The sequence below is a fragment of the Pseudophryne corroboree genome, chromosome 1 (genome assembly GCF_028390025.1).
Source record: "Pseudophryne corroboree isolate aPseCor3 chromosome 1, aPseCor3.hap2, whole genome shotgun sequence".
In the NCBI taxonomy this organism is placed as follows: Eukaryota; Metazoa; Chordata; class Amphibia; order Anura; family Myobatrachidae; genus Pseudophryne; species Pseudophryne corroboree.
This window is the reverse complement of record NC_086444.1, coordinates 613,847,609-613,871,163: the sequence shown is the minus strand read 5'-3', so window position 1 is coordinate 613,871,163 and position 23,555 is coordinate 613,847,609. Positions and strand designations below refer to the sequence as shown.

Here is a 23,555-nt window from a genome sequence, read left to right as displayed (position 1 = left end):
GAGTGGAAATCATTCCTTTGAGAGCATTAACCCACTCCGGTTCAGCCCCGCCAGCTTGTGAACCCAGAGTACCCAGTAGTGAGCCCCCTGGTGAATTGGTGGCCAATTGTTATTTGCCCTCATCCGTTACCAGATTTTCATTCCAGCCAGCCAGATCTGGCAGATGTATTAGTGCAAATCTTTCCATGTGCACCCAGCTTTAGATACACTCTCAACTGGATTTATCTTCAAAACAGTCGAATACACAAGTGAGCTTTAATAAGACAAAATGGTTTTCATGGGGCAACAACCTAATACAGAGTCCCGGCTGGTGATAGCCAGACTGACTTATGGCCAGTAACAACTGGCCAATATATTGGCCGCTAAATATATCTCACGTCCGTCGGCCAGTGATAGTGCGTTGGCCTTGCAGCACAGCCAATGGCCATTATATATACTGATATATTGGCAAATCGCTGCGTGTGTATGGGGGATCAGCTGACTGCGAGTACATATGCTGCGGCAGCCGGCGGTGATTGACAGCTTAACTGGGCGGGCGCGTTTACACGCCTGCCCAGTTTATGACGTCAGTCCCGATGGATCGGGCAGTGTGTATGCACAGCACATTCCCCGATCTGTCCATAGATATATCTGCAGATCAATTAATCATGAATTTGGTCGTCATGGAAAAAGGTCGACATGAGTTTTTCCCCAAAAAATTCATTTTTTTTAACATTTTCATACTTTACGATCCACGTGGACTATGAATGGGAAAAGTAACCTTGCCTGAAGCATGGCGAGCCATGAGAGTGGACACGGTGCACTAACTGGGGTTCCCCGTCACTTTATGAAGAAAATTACACCAAAAAAAGTAAAAAAACCTCATGTCGACCTAGTACATGTCGACCTATCGACCATTTTGACCTAATGCATGTCAACCAATCACAAATTAAGAAGAAAGACCAGAAGCAGAGCATTCCATCCCTCCTAAAGAGGGTCATGTTGGGAATTATGCAGAAGCATTGGTCAAGTACCCTGTGTGACAGCCGCTGGGCGACCCTGAAACAGCAGCACAGGCACAAGTGGAAAGTGCGCTGCCGAGACAGAGTCTGAGACAGAGTCTGAGAGTCTGAGAGTCTGGGAGAGCGTACACGCGCACCATGAGCGCGCCTCCATAGCACTCCGGCAGTGGGGCGCGCATGACTCGATGGTACCGGAAGAACTTGTCGCGTGTAGTGGCTGTGCTCCGGCGCTGACTGCTGATCTCACTGAGCGACCGAAGTGGGGGCGGAAGCCGTGAAGAATCCCAGGTGTGTGTCACAGACAGTGGGAGCAGGAGGGTGAGCAGCCGCGGCAATCAGTGTAGTGCGGGGAGCAGCAGTAACGGGCAGTATTATTAATGTAAGGGAGCGGAAGGAGACTCGGGTGACAGTGACAGGTCCCCTGCGGTCTGATGGCTGCAGTTCTATTTGTCTATGGGGGCAATATGGAAGTGATCCACAGTGGTCTGCTTGGGTTACTCTAACATTTTGTAATGCACGTATCAGAAGGCAGGAGAGAAATGAGGGGTGTTCTTGGCCCATACATTATGGCAATGGGCCTTGATTTGCCAAGGAGAAAACGCGTATCCATACTCCTTGTAGGGCATGTAATACAGTATAATATTGTATGGCACGAAGATATACATTACGTGGCCCTCGTGCAAATCAAACCCCAATTCATTTGGTTATGGGAAGTTGTTACTGTCAGTAATAAAGCGCTGTGTGGAGAGTATGTACTAGAAAGTGATGGTTAAGCCTCCGGTATTTGACTGAAACTAACACTTGTACCTGACTTTTTCAGCTAAGGGATGCCCAAAAAGTTTCAGAGTGAAAACACCAAGTCTGCTGCTGCCCGTGCCCGGAAGGCTGAGGCAAAGGCTGTGGCTGATGCAAAACGTCAGCAGGCGCTGGAAGATGCATTTTGGCAGGATGACGACAAGCATGTTATGCGCAAAGGGCAGAGGAAGGTATGAGAGATAGAGATGAGTCAAAGGAAAAAATATATAAGTAGAGTTAAAAAATGATGTAACTCATAGGTTACTCCAGTTCTCTCTCTAGTTGTACAACAATCACAAACCGAAAATGATAATGATGATAAGATACCGTGCGCCAGTGATGGCTGCCTCTGATTTCAGGAAATGGACAAAGAAGTGTCACCCCACACTCCAGAAATCGATATGGTCAGAGAGATGCCATTAGAATCCAGAGGCGCTCAAAGAAAACATAAATGAACATTCATAGTGTATCACATATATGTGTAGAACTATTCAATAAAATCTTTAAATAAGCCTTATACCTAAAGATGAGTCTACTTTTTTAGGAGTGGACAATCACGTATTTTTTGGCGGGAGCTGGAGTTCTACCAGTATGGATTCCGAGTGGCTTTGATCCTCCTCTCCACAGATGTATCCCCAAAAAAGAAAGATAAAAAACCTCCAATGGTGCAATATCTTTTATTTGCTGTGCTAAACATATAAGACAGGGATAAGGGTGGTCTCTCACCATATGAAGTGGTCTACAAAGTAGACAAAAACAGCAGGTTTTAAAAGGTGTTCACATTCGGGCGTCCCCGGTACTGGCTGCTCCACTCCACAGACTCTTTTATTGTGAGGGAGACGGTTGGGACATCATCTGTGGAGTGGAGCAGCCAGTTCCGGGGACGCCCGAATGTGAACACCTTTTAAAACCTGCTGTTTTTGTCTACTTTGTAGACCACTTCATATGGTGAGAGACCACCCTTATCCCTGTCTTATATGTTTAGCACAGCAAATAAAAGATATTGCACCATTGGAGGTTTTTTATCTTTCTTTTTTGGGGATACATCTGTGGAGAGGAGGATCAAAGCCACTCGGAATCCATACTGGTAGAACTCCAGCTCCCCCCAAAAAATACGTGATTGTCTACTCCTAAAAAAGTAGACTCATCTTTAGGTATAAGGCTTATTTAAAGATTTTATTGAATAGTTCTACACATATATGTGATACACTATGAATGTTCATTTATGTATTCTTTGAACAACCACAAACCACCTAAATGAGTTCTCCAAAATACTCCCTGCACCAGACAAATAATTCTTTGTGGCACATTTCCTGTGTGTTGAAAATGTATTGCGTGTACTTTTGACTTCCTGTGGTGAACTTCATACGTGCTGTACGAAAACCATGGGAAAGGTGGGATCCAGCACCCTGACTGCTATGTCAGAGCGTGTATCAGATCCCTCTTCTTGCATGGCATTTTAGCAACACATTTGAAGCTCTTCAGCAAAGGCCCCCACAGCATCTTTTAATTGAACAGCTGTATAGCAAAAATAGCGGAGGTCCTAGGGAAGTACATCCACTGCTTTGCTAACCATGGTGAATGACATGGCGGTAGAACATTTGTAACTTTTTGTTGACCTATAGAACTGGTAGCCTTACTAAGACAGATGTTTGGTAACACAAGTTAAACACTTCAGTCTTTCAGTCAGTATAATTGACAAGTATCAACTGTTTTAGTCACACAGGATGGGCAAATTAGCTGCTCTTTTTAATAAGGGGTCTCTCTGGAGTTATGGCACCACAAGATGTAATTTTCCAATCTGCCAGGGCAGAACAATAATTTGATGGATGGTTGTTTGGTGCTGTAGCTTTTGCTGGGCATACACTGTTCAATTATCATCCCGAACAGCCAAAAATCAGTTTGATAATTGAACAGTGTATTGCTGTGACTGAGTGGTAATCATCAGTCTGTCACACATTCAAAATCATCCAGCATGTCCAAAAGAGCAGCTAATTGGTTCCCCTATTTCAACTATCTGAAAGCAGTCAATACCGTTGCCATAATCTGCCAGTGTATGGTAACTATATTACATAGAAACATAGAATTTGACAGCATATAAGGACCACTTGGACCATCTAGTCTGTCCTCCAGTATATGGATGTGGTAATCATGTCGATCTGACAGATAATTTTATCTAAAGGTGTATGTCCAGCAATACAAAAGTCCAGTTCAGCTGAAAACAATACATTTGGCTGTCCCCATATGGTTGGCATTACTGCCTCACAGCACTGTGGTCATGTGTTTCGATTCCCACCATGGCAGATTGACAACTGAGCCTCATTAGCATGCGAGCATGATAATTACATGAACCGTCAAGCCTCTCCCAGGTAAACAGGTGTGAGTCAGGGGATTAACAGGTTATTCAGAGACTGTATTTAACAAAAGGGACCTGCCAGAGATGACAAACTCTTAAGATGTCTGTATGAACCACTTTTGGACATGGCAATCATAGGATGTGTTTTGCGTATTCTGTTTAAATATATATATACATATATATATATATAGCTGGAGGTCCGGCTCTCCCGTCAATAGTAGTTATGCGCTGGGTGCCTGAACGAGGAAGCAACAGCAAGTGGATGGTACGGCACTCCAAGCGTCTCAATAAATCAAATTCAAACCAACATAGGGAATGACAACGTTTCAGTGCTTTTAATATAGCACTTTCGTCAGGTCAGCATACAGACAAGTGAATAAACGTACCTTATAACAGCCACAAATCACCCGGTGACTGGCGTCTTCCGGAAGGCGGGTCACCCGCCCACTCCGGCCGGCGCTCAGGCGATGACGCCCATAACGGCTCCGTCATCACAGTGCTCCCCATCACCAAGACAACGGGATACACACTGTTGAAACATAGTTGCGCAATCCTCTATCATTATAGCAACACTCCCAATATTTAGACTAATGTAGCAATAACAATTCACCCTATGTTACACATGAGAAAAAAGCTTAATACCATTTAAATACAAAGAGCGTAACACATTGATGAGCATTTGTAAAGAGAATATCCACATATTATACTCAACCTAAAGACTGCTAACAGACACTTTCTCTATATCGGGAATAAACACAAATTGCCACATTATTTCTAAAGAGGTCTAGGTAGTTGCTAAAACATTAAAAGAAACAGCTAAGGCCAATATGATCATTCAAGCCTCTTGGATGTACTGTATCCAATCTATGAATCCACTGTGATTCAAGTTGTAATAATCGTCTGCCACGATCCCCACCTCTAGGCAGGGGTTGGACCTGATCGATCATTCGTTAACGTAATGATACCAGGGGGTGACGAGCCTGGCTAAAATGTCTAGCCAACGGCTGTTCGCTATCCCCCTTACTGATCGCGGCTTTAATTGCTGACCTGTGGGCTGCCATACGTTCCTTGAACATACGTTCGGTCTTACCGACATATGACAGCCCACAGGGGCATATAAGTTGGTATACCACAAATTTTGATGAACAGGTAAATCGATGTTTAATGTAAAATGTACGGCCAGAGTGTGGGTCCTGGAATGTGTCCCCAGCAATCAGGAACTGGCACGTGGTGCAAGTGCACCTAAAGCAGCCTTTCTTGGGGCCCTGTCTTCCTTCAAATCTAGAGGTACGGGTCGTTATATCGGTACGAACCATCCTGGTTTGTACCGATATAACGACCCGTACCTCTAGATTTGAAGGAAGACAGGGCCCCAAGAAAGGGCCCCAATAGACATTTTAGCCAGGCTCGTCACCCCCTGGTATCATTACGTTAACGAATGATCGATCAGGTCCAACCCCTGCCTAGAGGTGGGGATCGTGGCAGACGATTATTACAACTTGAATCACAGTGGATTCATAGATTGGATACAGTACATCCAAGAAGCTTGAATGATCATATTGGCCTTAGCTGTTTCTTTTAATGTTTTAGCAACTACCTAGACCTCTTTAGAAATAATGTGGCAATTTGTGTTTATTCCCGATATAGAGAAAGTGTCTGTTAGCAGTCTTTAGGTTGAGTATAATATGTGGATATTCTCTTTACAAATGCTCATCAATGTGTTACGCTCTTTGTATTTAAATGGTATTAAGCTTTTTTCTCATGTGTAACATAGGGTGAATTGTTATTGCTACATTAGTCTAAATATTGGGAGTGTTGCTATAATGATAGAGGATTGCGCAACTATGTTTCAACAGTGTGTATCCCGTTGTCTTGGTGATGGGGAGCACTGTGATGACGGAGCCGTTATGGGCGTCATCGCCTGAGCGCCGGCCGGAGCGGGCGGGGGACCCGCCTTCCGGTGACTGGCGTCTTCCGGATGATTTGTGGCTGTTATAAGGTACGTTTATTCACTTGTCTGTATGCTGACCTGACGAAAGTGCTATATTAAAAGCACTGAAACGTTGTCATTCCCTATGTTGGTTTGAATTTGATTTATTGAGACGCTTGGAGTGCTGTACCATCCACTCGCTGTTGATATAGATATATATATATATATATATATAATATGTTTGTTTTTTTACACACACACGGCATGGTAAATGCTGTTCAATTTTGACTTGCCATTCAAAGTAAAGAACTCTACCAGTAATGCTCTTACATAGGGGGTAATTCAGACTTGATCGTAGATGTGCTAAATTTAGCACGGCGGCGATGCTTTTGTACCTGAAGAAAAGATCCCTACTAGCGCTGCTCCTGCGCGCTAGCAGGGAGCTACCCGTCGCTCTCCGTGTCGCAGCGGCTGCGTGTGATGTCACGCAGCGGCTGCGTGTGATGTCACGCAGCGGCTGCGTGTGATGTCACGCAGCGGCTGCGTGTGATGTCACGCAGCGGCTGCGTGTGATGTCACGCAGCCGCCGCTGCCCACCCCCCACACTTTCTGGGCACGCCTGCGTTGCCCGAACTGCGCCCCCAAAACGGCAGCCCAGCACCACTGGCCTGCCCCCTCCCGCCCAGTGAATGCCGATCGCATCTCTGGCATGCGCAGTTCAGACCTGATCGCCCGCTGTGCGAAAACGCACAGCAGCATTCAGGTCTGAATTATCCCCATAATCTAAAAGTGCACTGAATACAGTTTATTTTCAGTTGGTTTTGAATGTCTTCGTTTCTTGTCGTATAGCAGCCTTCAGTTCTTTAACCACTTAACTGACGATTTATTTCACCGAAAACCGCTCTGAAAATGTCGTGTTTTTTTTTATGAGTGAACTAGGTGAAGAACATGAATTTAACCCTATCCCAAATGATTTTAGTTAAAAAAAAAAATATATATTTTTTTTTTCAATTTTTTTTTTATATCTCTCCCCCCCCCCCCAAAAAAAATCGAAACATTGATCGGGAACATCGCGACCATTGCGGTTTTCATTTTGAAAGCCGGGACAGCCTGCAGGTATACAGGGGGGGTCTGGGGGTGGCTTGGGAGGGTTCATTTACACTCCCCAGCGGCTGCAATTGTCTGCAGCCGCTGGAGGGGGGGGGGGTCCTGCTGTGCTGACCAATCAGCAGTGATCGGCAGCACGGCAGGCACAGGGGGAGAGTGCAGGGAGGCAGAGGGACCTTCCAGTCCCTCTGACAGCAGCAGCGGAGGGAAGTTTATCTTCCCTGCCGCTGCTAACACTCTCTGTCTGACTGGTCGCATCCTGTGGGGGTGCAGTTGATGATAGAGGCTATCAGGGATGTGTTAAATGTAAATGATACCACACCTGAGCAGGTTGAGGCTTTTTTCACTGAAAATAAAGCCTCGCTAACCTTCCCTGCGTCAAAGGAATTGAATGCTATATTTGAAAAAGCATGGATAAACCCGGAGGAATAAATTCCAGATCCCTAAAAGGGTCCAGGTGGCATTTCCATTTCCTGAGGAGGATAGGAAAACATGGTAAAACCCGCCTATTGTTGACGCATCTGTGTCCAGACTTTCAAAAAAGGTGGTTTTACCTGTTCCAGGATCTACCTCCTTAAAGGAGCCGGCTGATAGAAAAATTTATAACACACTTAAATCAATGTACACTGCTTCAGAGGCCATATTACATCCCACTAGTGCTGGTGCATGGATTAAAAGGGCTATAGTAAAGTGGTCGGCTGCCTTACTAGAGGATTTGGATACGATGGATAGAGGGGATGTTGAATTGTTTTTGTGTAACATTCACTATTCAGCAGGTTTTATGGTAGAATCCATGAAAGACCTGGGTTCCATGGCTGTGGGGATCTCTTCCATGTCTTTTTCAGCTCGTCGGGGACTGTGGCTGCGCCAGTGGTCTGCCGACGCAGAATCCAGGAAAAGTGTGGAGTCCCTACCCTACACAGGTCAGGCTCTCTTTGGGGAAGCTTTGGATGCGTGGATATCCACGACTACAGCGGGTAAGTCTCCATTTCGTCCCTCTGCTGCTCCTGCTCCGAAGAAACACTTCTCTTCATCAGCATCTCAGTCCTTTCGGCATAACAAGCCTAGAAAGGCGAAACCGTCCAATACCTTCTTTAGGGGAGGTCGCGTTAAATCCAAGAAACCTGCTGCTGCAGGTTCCCAGGAACAAAAGCCTGCTTCAGGTACGCCAAAGTACTCTGCATGATGGTGGGGCGGGTGGGGGCGAGACTCGGACAGTTCAGTCACGTCTGGGTCTCATCCGGCCTGGATCCCTGGGTGATAGATAGTGTCCCAGGGATACAGGCTGGAATTTCAAAATCTCCCTCCTCACCGATTTTTTTCAAATCAGGCTTGCCATTTCTACTGGCAGACAGAACTGTACTACAGGAAGCTGTCCAGAAGTTGGTGGAGGCACAGGTCATTGTACCAGTTCCTCCTCATTTACAAACCACAGGTTACTATTCGAACCTTTTTGTGGTACCGAAACCGGACGGTTCGGTCAGGCCCATTCTGAACCTAAAATCACTGAACCCCTTTCTAAAGGAGTTCAAGTTCAAGATGGAGTCTCTCAGGGTGGTGATATCAGGTCTGGAAGAGGGGGAATTCCTGGTATCCCTGAATATCAAGGATGCGTACCTCCACATTCCGATTTGGCTGCCGCATCACGCTTATCTCCGTTTCGTATTATTGGACTGTCATTTCCAGTTCCAGGCCCTGCCATTCGGCCTCTCAACAGCACCGAGGGTGTTCACCAAGGTGATGGCAGAGATGATGGTTCTCCTCCGCAAACAAGGGGTGAACATCATTCCATATCTGGACGATCTGCTGATAAAGGCTTCGTCCAAGGAGAAGCTGTTGCAGTCCATTGTTCTCACAACGCACCTACTCAGAGTCCACGGTTGGATTCTGAATCTCCCAAAGTCACATTTGGAACCGACCCAGAGATTTGTCTTTTCTGGGGATGATCCTGGACACAGAAGGTACAGAGGGTGTTTTTTCCACAGGAAAAGGCGGTGATACAAACAATGGTCCGGGATGTTCTGAAGCCAGTCCGGGTGTCAGTTCATCACTGCATTCGCCTTTTGGGAAAGATGGTGGCCTCTTACGAGGCTCTCCAATACGGGAGGTTCCATGCTTGGGCCTTCCAACTGGATCTCCTGGACAAGTGGTCAGGATCTCATCTCCACATGCACCAGAGGATTCGTTTGTCGCCATAGGCCAGGATTTCACTCCTCTGGTGGCTCCAATTGCCTCACCTTCTGGAGGGCCGCAGGTTCGGGATTCAGGACTGGGTCCTTCTAACCACAGATGCGAGCCTTCGGGGCTGGGGAGCAGTCACTCAGGGGGAATCATTCCAAGGAAGGTGGTCAAGTCTGGAAGCCGGCCTGCCCATCAACCTCCTGAAACGAAGAGCCGTCTACAACGGTGGTCTTCAGACGGCCCATCTTCTAAGAAATCGGGCCATTCAAGTGCAGTCGGACAATGTAATGACAGTGGACTACATAAACCGACAGGGCGGAACGAAGAGCAGAGCTTCAATGTCAGAGGTGACAAGAATCATCCTCTGGGCAGATAGACATGCATTGGCGCTCTCAGCAATCTTCATTCCGGGAGTAGACAACTGGGAAGCAGACTTCCTCAGCAGACACGATCTCCATCCAGGGGAATGGGGTCTCCGTCTGGAGGTGTTCAAGGAAATTACAGACCTTTGGGGGTTACCCCAAATAGACATGATGGCCTCTCGTCTCAACAAGAAGCTTCAACGCTATTGTTCCAGGTCGAGGGACCCACAAGCAGTGGCAGTGGACGCCCTGGTGTCTCCGTGTGTGTTCCGGACGATGTATGTGTTTCCACCTCTTCCGCTCATTCCAAGAGTTCTAAAGCTCATAAGGAGATCAAGGGTTCAGGCGATCCTCATTGCTCCGGACTGGCCAAGGCGGGCTTGGTACGCGGAACTTCTGAATCTCTTGCAGGAAGAGCCAAGGCCTCTTCCTCTTCGGGAGGATCTGCTGCTGCAGGGACCGTTCGCCTATCAAGACTTACCGTGGCTACATTTGACGGCATGGAATTTGAACGCCTGATACCAGCTCGAAAGGGCATTCCGAAGAAGGTCATTCCTACCCTGATACAGGCTAGGAAAGGGGTCACTTCTAAACATTACCATCATATTTGGAAGAAATATGTTTCTTGGTGTGAATCCAAGAAGTTTCCTACGGTGGAGTTTCAACTCGGACGGTTTCTCCTCTTCCTGCAAGCAGATGTGGATATGGGCCTGAGGTTGGGATCTGTGAAGGTCCAAATTTCGGCCTTCTCCATCTGCTTCCAGAAACAATTGGCTGCCCTCCCTGAGGTTTAGACTTTTTTGAAGGGAGTTCTGCACATGCAACCTCCCTTTGTACCGCCTACGGCGCCTTGGGACCCTAACGTGGTGTTGCAGTTTCTCCAGTCGGATTGGTTTGAACCTCTACAGGAGGTTGAGGTCATATTTCTTTCTTGGAAGGCGTTCATGTTGTTGGCCTTAGCTTCTGCTAGACGTGTGTCAGAATTAGGGGCTTTGTCCTCTAAAAGTCCTTACTTGATCTTCTATGAAGATAGAGCTGAACTCCGGACACGTCAGCAGTTTCTTCAAAAGGTTGTGTCGGCATTTCATATCAACCAACCTATTGTGGTGCCAGTAGCTACTGACTCCTCTATTACATCAAAGTCCTTGGATGTTGTAAGGGCTCTGAAGATCTATGTGAAGAGAACTTCTCGTCACAGAAAGTCAGACTCTGTGTTTGTCCTATATGATCCCAAGAAGATTGTGTGTCTTGCTTCTAGGCAGACTATTTCTCGCTGGATTCGGTTCACTATCCAGCACGCTTATTCTATAGCAGGACTGCCGTGTCCAAAATATGTTAAGGCCCACTCTACTCGTAAGGTGGGGTCTTCCTGGGCGGCTGCCCGGGGTGTCTCGGCATTGCAACTTTGCCGAGCTGCAACTTGGTCTGGGTCGAACACGTTTGCAAAGTTTTACAAGTTTAATACTTTGGCCTCTGATGATCTGAAGTTCAGTCAATCAGTTCTGCAGGAGCCTCCGTGCTCTCCCTCCCGTTCTGGGAGCTTTGGTACATCCCCAAGGTACTAATGTGGACCCCAGCATCCTCTACGGATTACGAGAAAAGGATTTACTGGTAGGTAACCAAAATCCTATTTTTTCACAAAAATGTCTTGATTTAAATGCTTACTATGTGTAGGAAAAATATAGTTGCCCAGTGGCCTATAATTTTCTTTATATATTAAATAACTTAAAGCACTAAATGAGAACATTTTTATTTCTCACAAAATGGTGAGGTATGTGCTTTAGATCACCCCCTCAGCACCACCACTGTTGGAAATTTAGGGGAACATCTATCAAGATTTGGAGACAGTATACTCCCCTCTTTCAAACAGGGCTGTACCAATGTGTGAGCAGGACGGTATATGGAGATAGGACATTTTCTTCTTCAGTGCATGGTGTTTTTTTCCTGATGAGTACTAGACAGTAGCTGCTAAGGGATCACAGAATTGGAAAAAGAAAAAGAAAATTGCTCTTTTTCATTTGTGGGTAAATTATAAAAAAAAAAACCATGTATTCTCTGTAGTGCAGAGTATCATTGTTAACAGGCACCAGCCAAGAAGTATTTTGAGGATCCATCATTTGAAAGATGGGAAACCCCTGTTTCTAAAATGGGTGCCCATAAATTATTGGCTGCCAGGTTGGGGGATATCTATTGCCTTCCCTGGTTTCCGTTATTTTTCTGTAGTACAGGAGTGTTTGCAATCACCAAGCAATATTTTCTCTTGGTACACAGTTTGATAGTTGGTGTAGTGATTAGCACAACTGCCTCACAGCCATGTGTTCATTTCCTGGCAAAGACACTGTATGTGTGGTGTTTGTGGGTTTTCATCATGTTTGGATGGGTTTTGCCCAGGTGCTCCAGTTTCCACCCACACTCCAAAAATATATAGACTGGCTTCTGTCTGAATTTTAACACAAGTGTATACTGTGTGAGTGTGCATGTGGGAATGTCTGATGACATTGGACGGAATACAAATGTTATCACGCCAGCAGCCATTAGATGGTGCCCAAACTGACCAATTCAATTGTAGCTCCGTTCAGGCGTGATTGCTGCCGGCGTCTGCATTTCAGCTGGCAGGCCACAGGGTGGCGAGCTAAAATGCGCGAAAAAGTGACTTGTGTGGGCACCAAGCTGCACTTTTCATGATCGTGCCCAGCACTGTGTTTGGGTTTAGCTGCTTTAAGCGGCTAAACCCAACCTCTATGGGCACGATCAGAGCAAAAAAGAGGCACAGTTGAATATTGCCCCTGCAATCTCCTGTCACTTTAGATGGGAGATCGGGCGCGATATGCAATTGAATATCGCCCATAGTCTCTAAGTGAGGACGAATATGTGTGCGCTACATAAGTAACTGTTAATAAACAAATACATAATTGAGTCTTGTGACACAATTGGAGCAATGCAGAATATGCCACCAAGTAGTTCACCCACCTCCCCCGCTCCGTCTTAGCTGATATCTGTAAACAGACTATTTATTTTATTTTATTTTTTCTCTAGTTAGTGTTCCAATTATGGTAGTTGCTAATATTTATAACGCAAGTGAGCGCTCGGTGATCCAATCAATGGTCCGGGATGTCCTGAAGCCAGCCCGGGTATCAGTTCGTCAGTGCATTCACCTTCTGGGGAAGATGGTAGCCTCCTACGAGGCTTTACAGTGCAAAAGATTCCACGCACGGTTCTTCTAACTGGCTCTCCTGGGCAAATGGTCGGGATCACATCTTCACATGCACCAGCGGATACGCCTGTCGCCGAAAGCCAGAAATTCACTCCTCTGGTGGCTGCAAACTTCTCACCTACTCGAGGGCCGCAGGTTCGGGATTCAGAATTGGTTTCTTCTAACCATGGATGCAAGTCTCAGAGGTTGGGGAGCAGTCACCCAAGGGAAGGACTTCTAAGGAAAGTGGGCAAGTCAGGAAGCTCTCATTCTGGTAAACATTCTGGAACTATGGGCCATATACAACGGCCTTCTACAAGCGGCACATCTTCTGAAAGATCAAGCCATTCAAGTTCAGTTGGGCAACGTCAGGGCGGTGCCCTACATAAAAAGGCAAGACAGAACGAAGAGCAGAGCTGAAATGTCAGAGGTAACGAGAATCCTCCTCTGGGCAGAAAGACACGCGCTGGCGCTGTCAGCAATCTTCATTCCGGGAGTGAACAACTGGGAAGCAGACTTCCTCAGCAGACGCGATCTCCATCTAGGAGATTGGGGCCTCTATCCGGAGGTATTCGCAGAGGTAACAAGCCGTTGGAGTGTACCTCAGATAGACATGATGACCTCTCGCCTCAACAAGAAGCTTTGGAGGTACTGTTCCAGGTCAAGAGACCCACAGGCAGTGGCGGTGGATGCCCTGGTAACTCCGTGGGTGTCCCAGTCAGTGTATGTGTTTCCTCCACTTCCACTCATCCCAAGGATTCTCAAACTAATAAAAAAAAACAAGAACAAGAGTTCAGGCGATCCTCTTTGCTCTGTACTGGCCAAGAAGTGCTTGGTACGCGGATCTTCTGGAATTACTCTTGGAGGATCCGAGTCCTCTTCGCGAGGACCTTCTTCAACAGGGGCTGTTCGCTTATCAAGACTTACTGCGGCTACTTTTGACGGCATGAAGGTTGAACGCCAGATCTTAGCTTGGAAAGGCATTCCAAAAAAGGTCATTCCTACAGGCTAGGAAGCGTCTTGGTGTGAATCCAAGAAGTTTCCTACGGAGGAGTGTCATCTGGGACGTTTTCTCCTCTTTCTGCAAGCAGGTTTGGATGTGGACCTACGCTTGGACTCCGTAAAAGTCCAGATTTCGTCCTTATCCATTTTCTTCCAGAAACAATTGGCTGCCCTCCTTTAGGTTCAGTCATTCTTGAAAGGAGTTCTGCACATCCAACCACCTTTTGTGCCTCCTACGGCATCTTGGGATCTTAATGTGGTGTTGCAGTCCCTGAAATCGGATTGGTTCGAACCTTTGCAAGAGGTGGACGTAAAGTTTCTCACTTGGAAGGCTGTCACAGGGGGGCATTGTCACACAAGAGCCCTTACTTGTTTTTCCATGAGGATAGAGCTGAGCTCAGAACGCGTCAGCGATTTCTTCCAAAGATTGTGTCAGCTTTTCATATCAACCGACCTATTGTGGTGCCAGTAGCTACTGACACCTCGATTACTCAAAGTCCTTGGATGTTGTGAGGGCTTTGAAACTATATGTGAAGAGAACTTCTCGTCACAGAAAGTCAGATGTTCTGTTTGTCCTTTATGATCCCAACAAGGTTGGGTGTCCTGCTTCTAAGCAGACAATTTCTTGCTGGATCAGGTTTTCTATCCAGCATGCTTATTCTATGGCAGGCTTGCCGTGTCCAAAATCTGTTCAGGCCCACTCTACTCGTAAAGTGGGTTCTTCCTGGGCGGCTGCTCGGGGTGTCTCGGCTTTACAGCTTTGCCGAGTAAGCTACTTGGTCAGGGTCGAACATGTTTGCTAAGTTCTACACGTTCGATACTTTGGCCTCTGAGGACCTAAAGTTTGGTTAATCTGTTCTGCAGGAGCCTCAGTACTCTCCCTCCCGTACTGGGAGCTTTGGTACATTCCCATGGTACTAAATGGACCCCCAGCATCATCTAGGACGTAAGAGAAAATAGGATTTTAATTACCTACCGGTAAATCCTTTTCTTGTAGTCTGTAGAGGATGCTGGGCGCCCGCCCTGTGCTTCGTTTTCCTGCATAGTTGCTTGGTTAAGTATTGGTTCAGTTGTTGCTGATCCTATTTCATGCTGGTTAGCAGGGTTTCTTCTAGTTCCTGCTGGTTAGTTGCTTGCTGGTTAACATGGTTTCTTCATGTTGCACGGTAGTTGGCATGGTTTCTTCATGTCTCATGCGGGTTAGCATGATTTCTTCATGTTGCATGCTGGTTGGCATGGTTTCTCCATGTTGCATGATGGTCAGCATGGTTTTTCAATTCGGTGTGAGCTGGTGTGTTTCTCACCACTATCTGTGTATTCCTTCTCTCAAAGTATGTCCGTCTCCTCGGGCACAGTCTCTAGGCTGAGTCTGTTAGGAGGGACATAGAGGGAGGAGCCAGCCCACACTAGTAAACTCTTAAAGTGTCCATGGCTCCCAAGGGACCCGTCTATACCCCATGGTACTAAATGGAACCCCAGCATCCTCTACGGACTACGAGAAAAGGATTTACCGGTAGGTAATTAACATCCTATTTACATCTGCCAATCATCAGCACCCACGGCACGGGTCTTGGGTGAGCTCTATATAACAGGAGATGCGGGTCACCACTTTCCTGAAATGCAAGTATTGCTACTTCAGTGCCGTTTGAATGTCTGACATCCCCTATAAATAGTTCTCAAAACCTTGTTTGCTTAGCTCTAGTCCTTACCCTCATTATTAGATTGTATCATTGTATTATCATTAGTTTTGAAAACTTGTTATGTATTTTTTCCTATTCGCTTGCTATCACAGCTGATATCGTTAATTTACTTCATCATTTGCTACCTGCTTGTATGTATCAGTCCATGTATTTTCATAAGTAAAGTATTACACACCTACTCTGTATCTCATATCATATTTGATCTCACACATACATCTGAACTTGAGCTCTCACTCACTTTATTATGTATATTGTCGTATCGGAGAGAGCCGCCTGTCCTCCAACACACATTATTAGAAATGAATCTTCGCGCACAGGCACCTGTTAGTTGCTAGCCCCTCCCCTCCACTTTTGTTTCCTACTGTATGCACAAGATCTCAACCCTGTCTCAAATTAGATATATCATGCAATATATTTTCTCAAAGCATGTCTCAAGGTACAGCCTCAAAAACGCACTACGCATTGCTTTAGAACTTTGTGCCAGGTAGGTTATTAAAAGAAAAAGGAGGAAAGAGCAAAAATGGTTTTGTAAAAGAAGTGGCAGTTGTTACAAGTACTGAGAACACTGCGTATAACAAACATGATTGGTGTGTGATTGTAAACCTAGTCTAAAAGAAACTAAGGTCCAGATTCAATTATCCATGGTCAGAAGGGTGGTAGCCTCTGGCTTTTACCCAGAGATATGGGTTAACACGTTTGCAGCACCTGTATTAAGAGCACTTACTGCAGATTTCTGTTCAAGCCTCCCTCATTCTTGAGCAGAAATCAGTGTTAAGTGCAGCCTGCGGGCTGTAATTGAATAGCCCTAGCAGACCAATTAGCGGTTAATTAAGGCGACTAATTGAATCCAGTCCATAATACAATAAATTGTACTAAAGCAGTAACAGGAAAAAAAAGATGACATTCTGTAGATACATTAGTAAAATGAAAGAAAACAGAATGGGATGAGTTGTAAGGCTAAAAACTAAAGGGATGTATATGTTGAAGGATGCAAGCTGCAGTATGCCCAAATAGATATTTCTGCTCTGTATCAACTTTTAAAAATTCATTTCCACTAGAGAGAAGATTTACACAAGGGTTTAGGGGAGTCTTTTTCAGTCAAACCTTATTTGAAAAATGTTCTTTTTCTGCAATTGTTATAGTGGTGACTGGTCTATTACTCTGGAGTTTATATAGTGACAGAATTGCACCCAGCATGGCCCTAGAGCTCAGTGACACATTTCTTAATGTATTAATGTTTTGCGCCCAACAGCCAATTGTTATTTACTCCACCCACTGCAAAGTGGGTGGGTAATTTTGCTGCCACTTTCAGGCTCCTACCACGTGGCACCTGGAACTACGTTTCTACTCGGGCTCCTACCACGGGCACCTGTTACCTCTTGCTGCTGTGTATGCCAGGATACGCTGCTGCCATGCCTCCTTACTGTGTTGGTTGACCTCCTCTGGACACTGACCATTGTAGTTGGGAGAGCGTATAGCTTGGAGATGCTGGGCTCAAACCAATACAAGCGGAGAACAGGACTGCGTGTCGCATTCCTGTTAGTCGCAAGATGAAGGGCATCTGGTAGGCAAGGTGTTTATTGCTCCAATGGTCTTAAAAAAGATCCTTCCCTTTTCCAAGGGGATACAGCATAGGGATGTTATCAGCAGTTCCACACTACAAGATGTCACAGAAGATGTACAACTGAGGGTTCTCAGACCACCTCTTTTTTTTTTTTTTTTTCTCCCTTACTCCAACATACAATACCACAGGGGATAGTTCCACCCTTTTGTCTTTACCAAGTTAAGTGCATGTGTCTTGCATGCCCTAGACACCTTTAACATTGTCCCCAATGGACAGTGGGGATTGATCATTCATCTGTGCCTAAGCCCACCTGAGGTGTAAGGAACAGCCCAGGTGTCGACTTGTCCGGAGTGGAGGAAGGTTCCCTCCAAAACCATCTTAAGGGGCCTACACACTGTGGCCTACACACGGAAGAAAATATAGTGCATATCGCACTGTGTGGAAATTCCTTGCAATGCCGATGCGCGGTCCCGCGGGATCGGCATCACATGGAAAAACAGACTCTGCAGGCAGCCCAACATTGACTATATCGTTGAATATAGTGAATAGTCAATGTCGGGCATTTCCTGCATTGCGCCGTGTGTACCCGGCGTTAATCTGCTAAGGGACCAAACTCACTATCTCTATCCTGAAACTGTGCTCCAGAGATGGGCAGAGTCTCCTGGCCATGGGAAGTGGTCAGGGGGACCCAGCAGCCCACAGAGAGCTCCGGATTCCCTGTAGACAATCAGGCAGAAAGGCAAGTGCATTTTATCTTTAAATACATTTAAAATCCATACTTTTATTATAAATATACTCTGAGCCTGTGTCCTGCAGCAGGCTTTCAGAGATTGAAGCTCAGGACTGCTCTCCTGACTCTGTTCTGCTCACACCTTTTTAAATAACAGTTGTACATTTATTTCTCTTACGTCCTAGAGGATGCTGGGGACTCCGTAAGGACCATGGGGTATAGACGGGCTCCGCAGGAGACATGGGCACTATAAAGAACTTTTTAGATGGGTGTGCACTGGCTCCTCCCTCTATGCCCCTCCTCCAGACCTCAGTTAGATCCTGTGCCCAGAGGAGACTGGGTGCACTACAGGGGAGCTCTCCTGAGTTTTGTTAGGTTTTTTATTTTCAGGGAGCACTGCTGGCAACAGGCTCCCTGCATCATGGGACTGAGGGGAGAGAAGCAGACCTACTTAAATGATAGGCCCTGCTTCTTAGGCTACTGGACACCATTAGCTCCAGAGGGTCAGAACGCACGTCTCACCCTCGCCGTTCGACCCGGAGCCGCGCCGCCGTCCTCCTCACAGAGCCGGAAGCTAGAAGCCGGGTGAGTATAAGAAGAAAGAAGACTTCAAAGGCGGCAGAAGACTTCAGAGGTAACGCGCAGTGGTAACGCTGCGCGCCATTGGTCCCACACACACACACAGCGGGCACTGAAGGGCGCAGGGGGGGCGCCCTGGGCAGCAATAATAAACCTCTAGGGACTGGCTAACATATATGTATGCTGCGGAGGCAGTATATGAAATAATCCCCCGCCAGTATTGGAAATTTGAGCGGGACCGAAGCCCGCCGCTGAGGGGGCGGAGCTTGATCCTCCAGCACTAACCAGCGCCATTTTCTCCACAGCACACTGCAGAGAAGCTGGCTCCCCGGACTCTCCCCTGCTGAACACTGTGACAGAGGGCAAAAAAGAGGGGGTGGGGCACATTTAATTGGCGCAGTGAGTGTGTGTATATATATAAATATATATATATATATATATATATATATATATATATATATATATATATATATATATATATTTATATAAAAGTGCTGTTTTACCTGGGAATTTTGTTTCCAGTGTCAGGTGGCGCTGGGTGTGTGCTGGCATACTCTCTCTCTCTCTGTCTCTCCAAAGGGCCTTATTGGGGAACTGTCTCCATATAGATATATCCCTGGGTGTGTGGGGGTGTCAGTACACGTGTGTCGGCATGTCTGAAGCGGAAGGCTCATCTAAGGAGGAGGTTAGGCAGATGATTGTGGTGTCTCCGTCGGCAACGCCGACACCTGATTGGTTAGATGTGTTGAATGTTTTAAATGTCGGGGACCCGTAATTGTCAGGGACCCGGCGGGGTGCCGGCATCGGCAAGTGCATGGAAGGGAGCGGCGGGGGGAATGACGGCGCAGCATGGCTGTCGTTAACAAGGACCTTCCTCATCTGTACATGTTCATGGAGGGGGTTGTTAATGACAAGCGGGAGGGTGTCGTTAATGAAGTGCAGGACCGCGCATCGTTAACGGTAATAAAGCCCTTTCTGAGTGATATTATTGGAAATATTGCCTAGTGTATATGGGGCTTATGTCATCCATGAAGTTAGGGCAGTGTGACATACAAGTCCTTATTTTCAGTTTAAAGTGGTTGATTTTCATTTCAATTAAGAACTAGTTTTACCCTATTTTAATAAAGCAGCTGGCAAAGAAAAATTTTCATTGTTGGGTGTTTAAAGTTTTGAGAGTTTAATTAAATAGGACTGCCAGTATTCGGAAAACAGATTAGTTTTGTTCATTCTTTATGATGCTAAAAAAAAGAGGTTGACCAGAATCTAAGCAAGTCATAGCCAGATGTATTACTGGCACAATTAAGCAGGCATATACAGGGGCTGATAGGCCTGTTCCAGTTAAGATTTCAGCTCATTCTACTTGTTCAGTGGGGACTTAATGGGCAGCGTGGAATGGGACATCCGGGAAGCAGTTATATAGAGCAGCTACATGGTCCTCGATTCATTTATTCTACAGTTTTCATAAGTTTGCGTCCAGTGAATCTGACTTTAGATGTAAAGCATAAAGTTCAGATGAGACTGAACGCACCCTCACCTAGGGGCAGCTTTTGTACATCCCCATGATAAGAAGTGTCCCCCAGATGAAAGAAAGCTATTTTCTCTTACGTCCTAGAGGATGCTGGGGTTCCATTTAGTACCATGGGGTATAGACGGGTCCACTAGGAGCCACTGGCACTTTAAGAGTTTAACAGTGTGGGCTGGCCCCTCCTACCAGACTCAGTTTAGAAAATGTGCCTGGAGGAGCCGATCACAGCTAGGGGAGCTTCTAGGAGTTTTCTTAGTTTTATTATTTTCTAGAGTGTGTTAGTTTACAGGAGGCTGTTTGGCAACAGTCTGCCTGCTTCGTGGTACTTAGGGGGGAGTAATGAACCAACTTAATAAAGAGTTAATGGTACATTACTCCACTGACAGGACACTGAGCTCCTGAGGGAAATGTCCGCAAGCCCACGAGGCGACCGCACACTCCCGCAGCACGCCGGCACCCCTAACAGAACCAGAAGATAGAAGAGTGGTGAGTACAGCGCCGGCGTCCCGGTTAGCGGGTTGCCGATGGGTATACAAGGTGGCACAAGGTTAGGAGTGCAGCTCTGAAGGCTGCGCTCCAGAAAGGCTCAGCAGCATGTACAGTATGTAGGCGCTATTGAGGGGCGTCCTGAGCCAGCGCGATAAACCCTACACTGGTCGAGCTAACAGAGGCTAATCCCACTGTTAACAATAATACCTCAGGCCAGTATAACTATCAAAGTGCGGCAAGCCGCGCGCCATTGCAGGGGGCTGGGCTTCCTCTCAGAGCGGACCAGCGGCTCACCAGCGCCATTTTCTCGCTGCAGATCTCCACATAAGATGCTGACAGGGAAGCGCTATCCCTTCCACATAACTCCAGCACCTCTGTGGTACCATGGGGCTATAGATTGGGGGGGGGGGGGAAGAGTGTGATAATGCTACTAGCTACCCTGTTAAGGATAGTTAGTCAGCGCCGGACTGTTATCATACTAACAGCCTGAAAGGGCGCGGTGTGGCTGGCTCGTCATACTCTGTGACTCTCTGAAAGTACTCTGGGGGAAACTGTGTTGACAATTTCCTGTGTGTGTGTGTGTGTAAGGGTGCTTGTATCTCACATTACCATGTCTAGGGACTGTGGGTCCTGTACTGCAGAATGTATATCTTCACCTGAGGACTCAACCTTCTGGGTCCGAATCCGCCTGTGTGGATTCCATAAGGGGGATGATATCCAGTATTTCTACAAAATCTCATACTGAGAAGGAGATGCAGTTTTTGAGAAAATCTGTGGAGGTTATGATGTATTCAGCCTCTACTACTGCATCCCTCAACCCACCTACATACCCACAAAAACATACACTTGCACAGATAATGCAAGCTGACACTGATACCGACTCTGATACAGGGAACGGTGATGGAGATATGCAAGAGGAGGATGCAGCCCTTGCCAAGGGGTGCAACTGATGATTGAAGCCATTAGGGATGTTTTGCATATTACTGAGAAGGTACCTGTTCAGGAAGAGGAGAATTATTTTAATTGAAATAAGAAATCCTTGCTTACCTTTCCTGCTTCTAAGGAGTTGAACTCTCTATTTGAAAAAACCTGGAAGAACCCAGAGAAAAAATTCCAAGTCCCTAAAAGATTACTAATTTCTTTCCCTTTCCCTGAAGAGGATAGGAAGAAGTGGGAAAGCCCACCTATAGTGGATGCTTCTGTATCTAGATTGTCAAAAAAAGTTGTCTTACCTGTCCCTGGCTCAGCCTCCCTTAAGGATCCGGCTGACCGCAAGATTGAGACTACGCTCAAATCGTTCTACACTGCTACGGGAGTGGCTCTGAGACCCACTATTGCTTGTGCGTGGATTTCTAGGGCCATAGTAAAGTGGTCAGGCACCTTACTTGATGAATTAGATTCCATGGATAAGAGTGACATTGCATTGTTTTTACGTAACATACAGGATTCCGCAGGCTTCATGGTAGAAGCCATGAAGGCCCTGGGCCTGCTTAACGCAAGGGCCACAACCATGGCAGTCGTGGCACGCAGAGGATTGTGGCTGCGCCAATGGACTGCAGATGCAGAATCCAAGAAAAGTGTGGAGAACCTACCCTTCACAGGTGAGGCCCTATTTGGGGTCGCACTGGTTACGTGGCTACCCAAGGCAACTGGGGTGGGGGTAAGTCGACCTTTCTTCCTTCCGCAACTGCACTGGCTAGGAAAACATATACTACACCTACACTGCAGTCCTTTCGGACCGCAAAATTAAAAAAATCCAAGGGTGCCCCCACCACCTTTAGGGGAGGTCGGGGAAAATCCAAAAAACAGGTTCCCAGGAACAGAAACCAGGTTCTGCTTCCTCAAAATCTTCAGCATGACGGTGGACCTCCCAGCCTGGAGATCGGGCAGGTGGGAGCGAGACTAAAAAATTTCAGTCACATCTGGGTGTCATCATGCCTTAGACCCCTTGGTAAAAGATATTGTTGCCCAGGGGTACAGACTGGAGTTTCAGGAACTCTCACCTCACAGATTCTTCAAATCAGGCTTACCAGTTTCGCTGACAGAAAGTACAATCCTGCAGGAAGCCATTCAAATATTGGTACAAACAAATGTCATTGTTCCAGTTCCACCTCTCCAAAAAAACAAGGGTAACTACTGAAACCTGTTTGTGGTACCGAAACCGGACGGTTCGGTAAGACCAATACTGAACCTGAAGTCATTGAACCCCCTACTTAAAGGTATTACAGTTCAAGTTGGAGTCTCTGAGAGCAGTGATCTCAGGGCTGGAGGAGGGGGAATTTCTAGTTTCCCTGGATATCAAGGATGCGTGCCTTCACATTCCGATCTGGCCGCCTCACCAGACCTGTCTAAGGTTTGCACTACAGGACTGTCACTATCAGTTCCAGACCTTGCCATTTGGCCTCTCCACAGCACCGAGGGTGTTCACCAAGGTCATGGCAGAGATGATGCTCCTCCTCCGCAAGCAGGGAGTGAACATTATTCCATATCTGGACGATCTCCTAACAAAGGCATCTTCCAGGGAGAGGCTGTTGCAGAGTATTTCTCTCTCAACTCAAATACTCCGGGATCATGGGTGGATCCTGAGCCTTCCAAAGTCACATTTGGAGCCAACAAGGAGACTGCCCTTCCTGGGGATGATACTTGACACAGACGTACAGGAAGTGTTTCTACCAGTGGAGAAAGCGTTGGTGATCCAATCAATGGTCCGGGATGTCCTGAAACCAGCCCGGGTATCGGTTCATTAGTGCATTCGCCTACTGGGAAAGATGGTAACCTCCTACGAGGCTCTGCAGTACGGAAGATTCCATGCAAGGTTCTCCCAGCTGGATCTCCTGGACAAGTGGTCAGGATCACATCTTCACATGCACCAGCGGATACGTCTGTCGCCAAAAGCCAGAATTTCACTCCTCTGGTGGCTAAAATCTTCTCACCTACTCGAGGGACGCAGGTTCGGGATTCAGAATTGGATCCTTCTAACCACAGATGCAAGTCTCAGAGGTTGGGGAGCAGTCACCCAGGGGGTACACTTCCAAGGAAAG

The 23,555-nt window shown here is 46.6% G+C and overlaps 1 protein-coding gene across 3 annotated transcripts in view; it reads left to right on the top strand.

The window, feature by feature from the left end:
* Positions 1-1,096: 1,096 nt before the first annotated feature.
* CCDC124 (coiled-coil domain containing 124) overlaps positions 1,097-23,555 on the top strand; it is a 123,351-nt gene continuing 100,892 nt past the window's right edge. The window contains exons 1-2 of one of the 3 annotated variants that reach the window (XM_063914411.1): positions 1,097-1,289; positions 1,822-1,987. In XM_063914411.1, the coding sequence (XP_063770481.1) occupies positions 1,829-1,987 (159 nt within the window). In that variant the 5' untranslated portion in view covers positions 1,097-1,289; positions 1,822-1,828. Of the gene's footprint in view, positions 1,381-1,821; positions 1,988-23,555 lie in introns of all 3 variants that reach the window. The other 2 variants (XM_063914412.1, XM_063914413.1) reach the window with 2 other exon arrangements.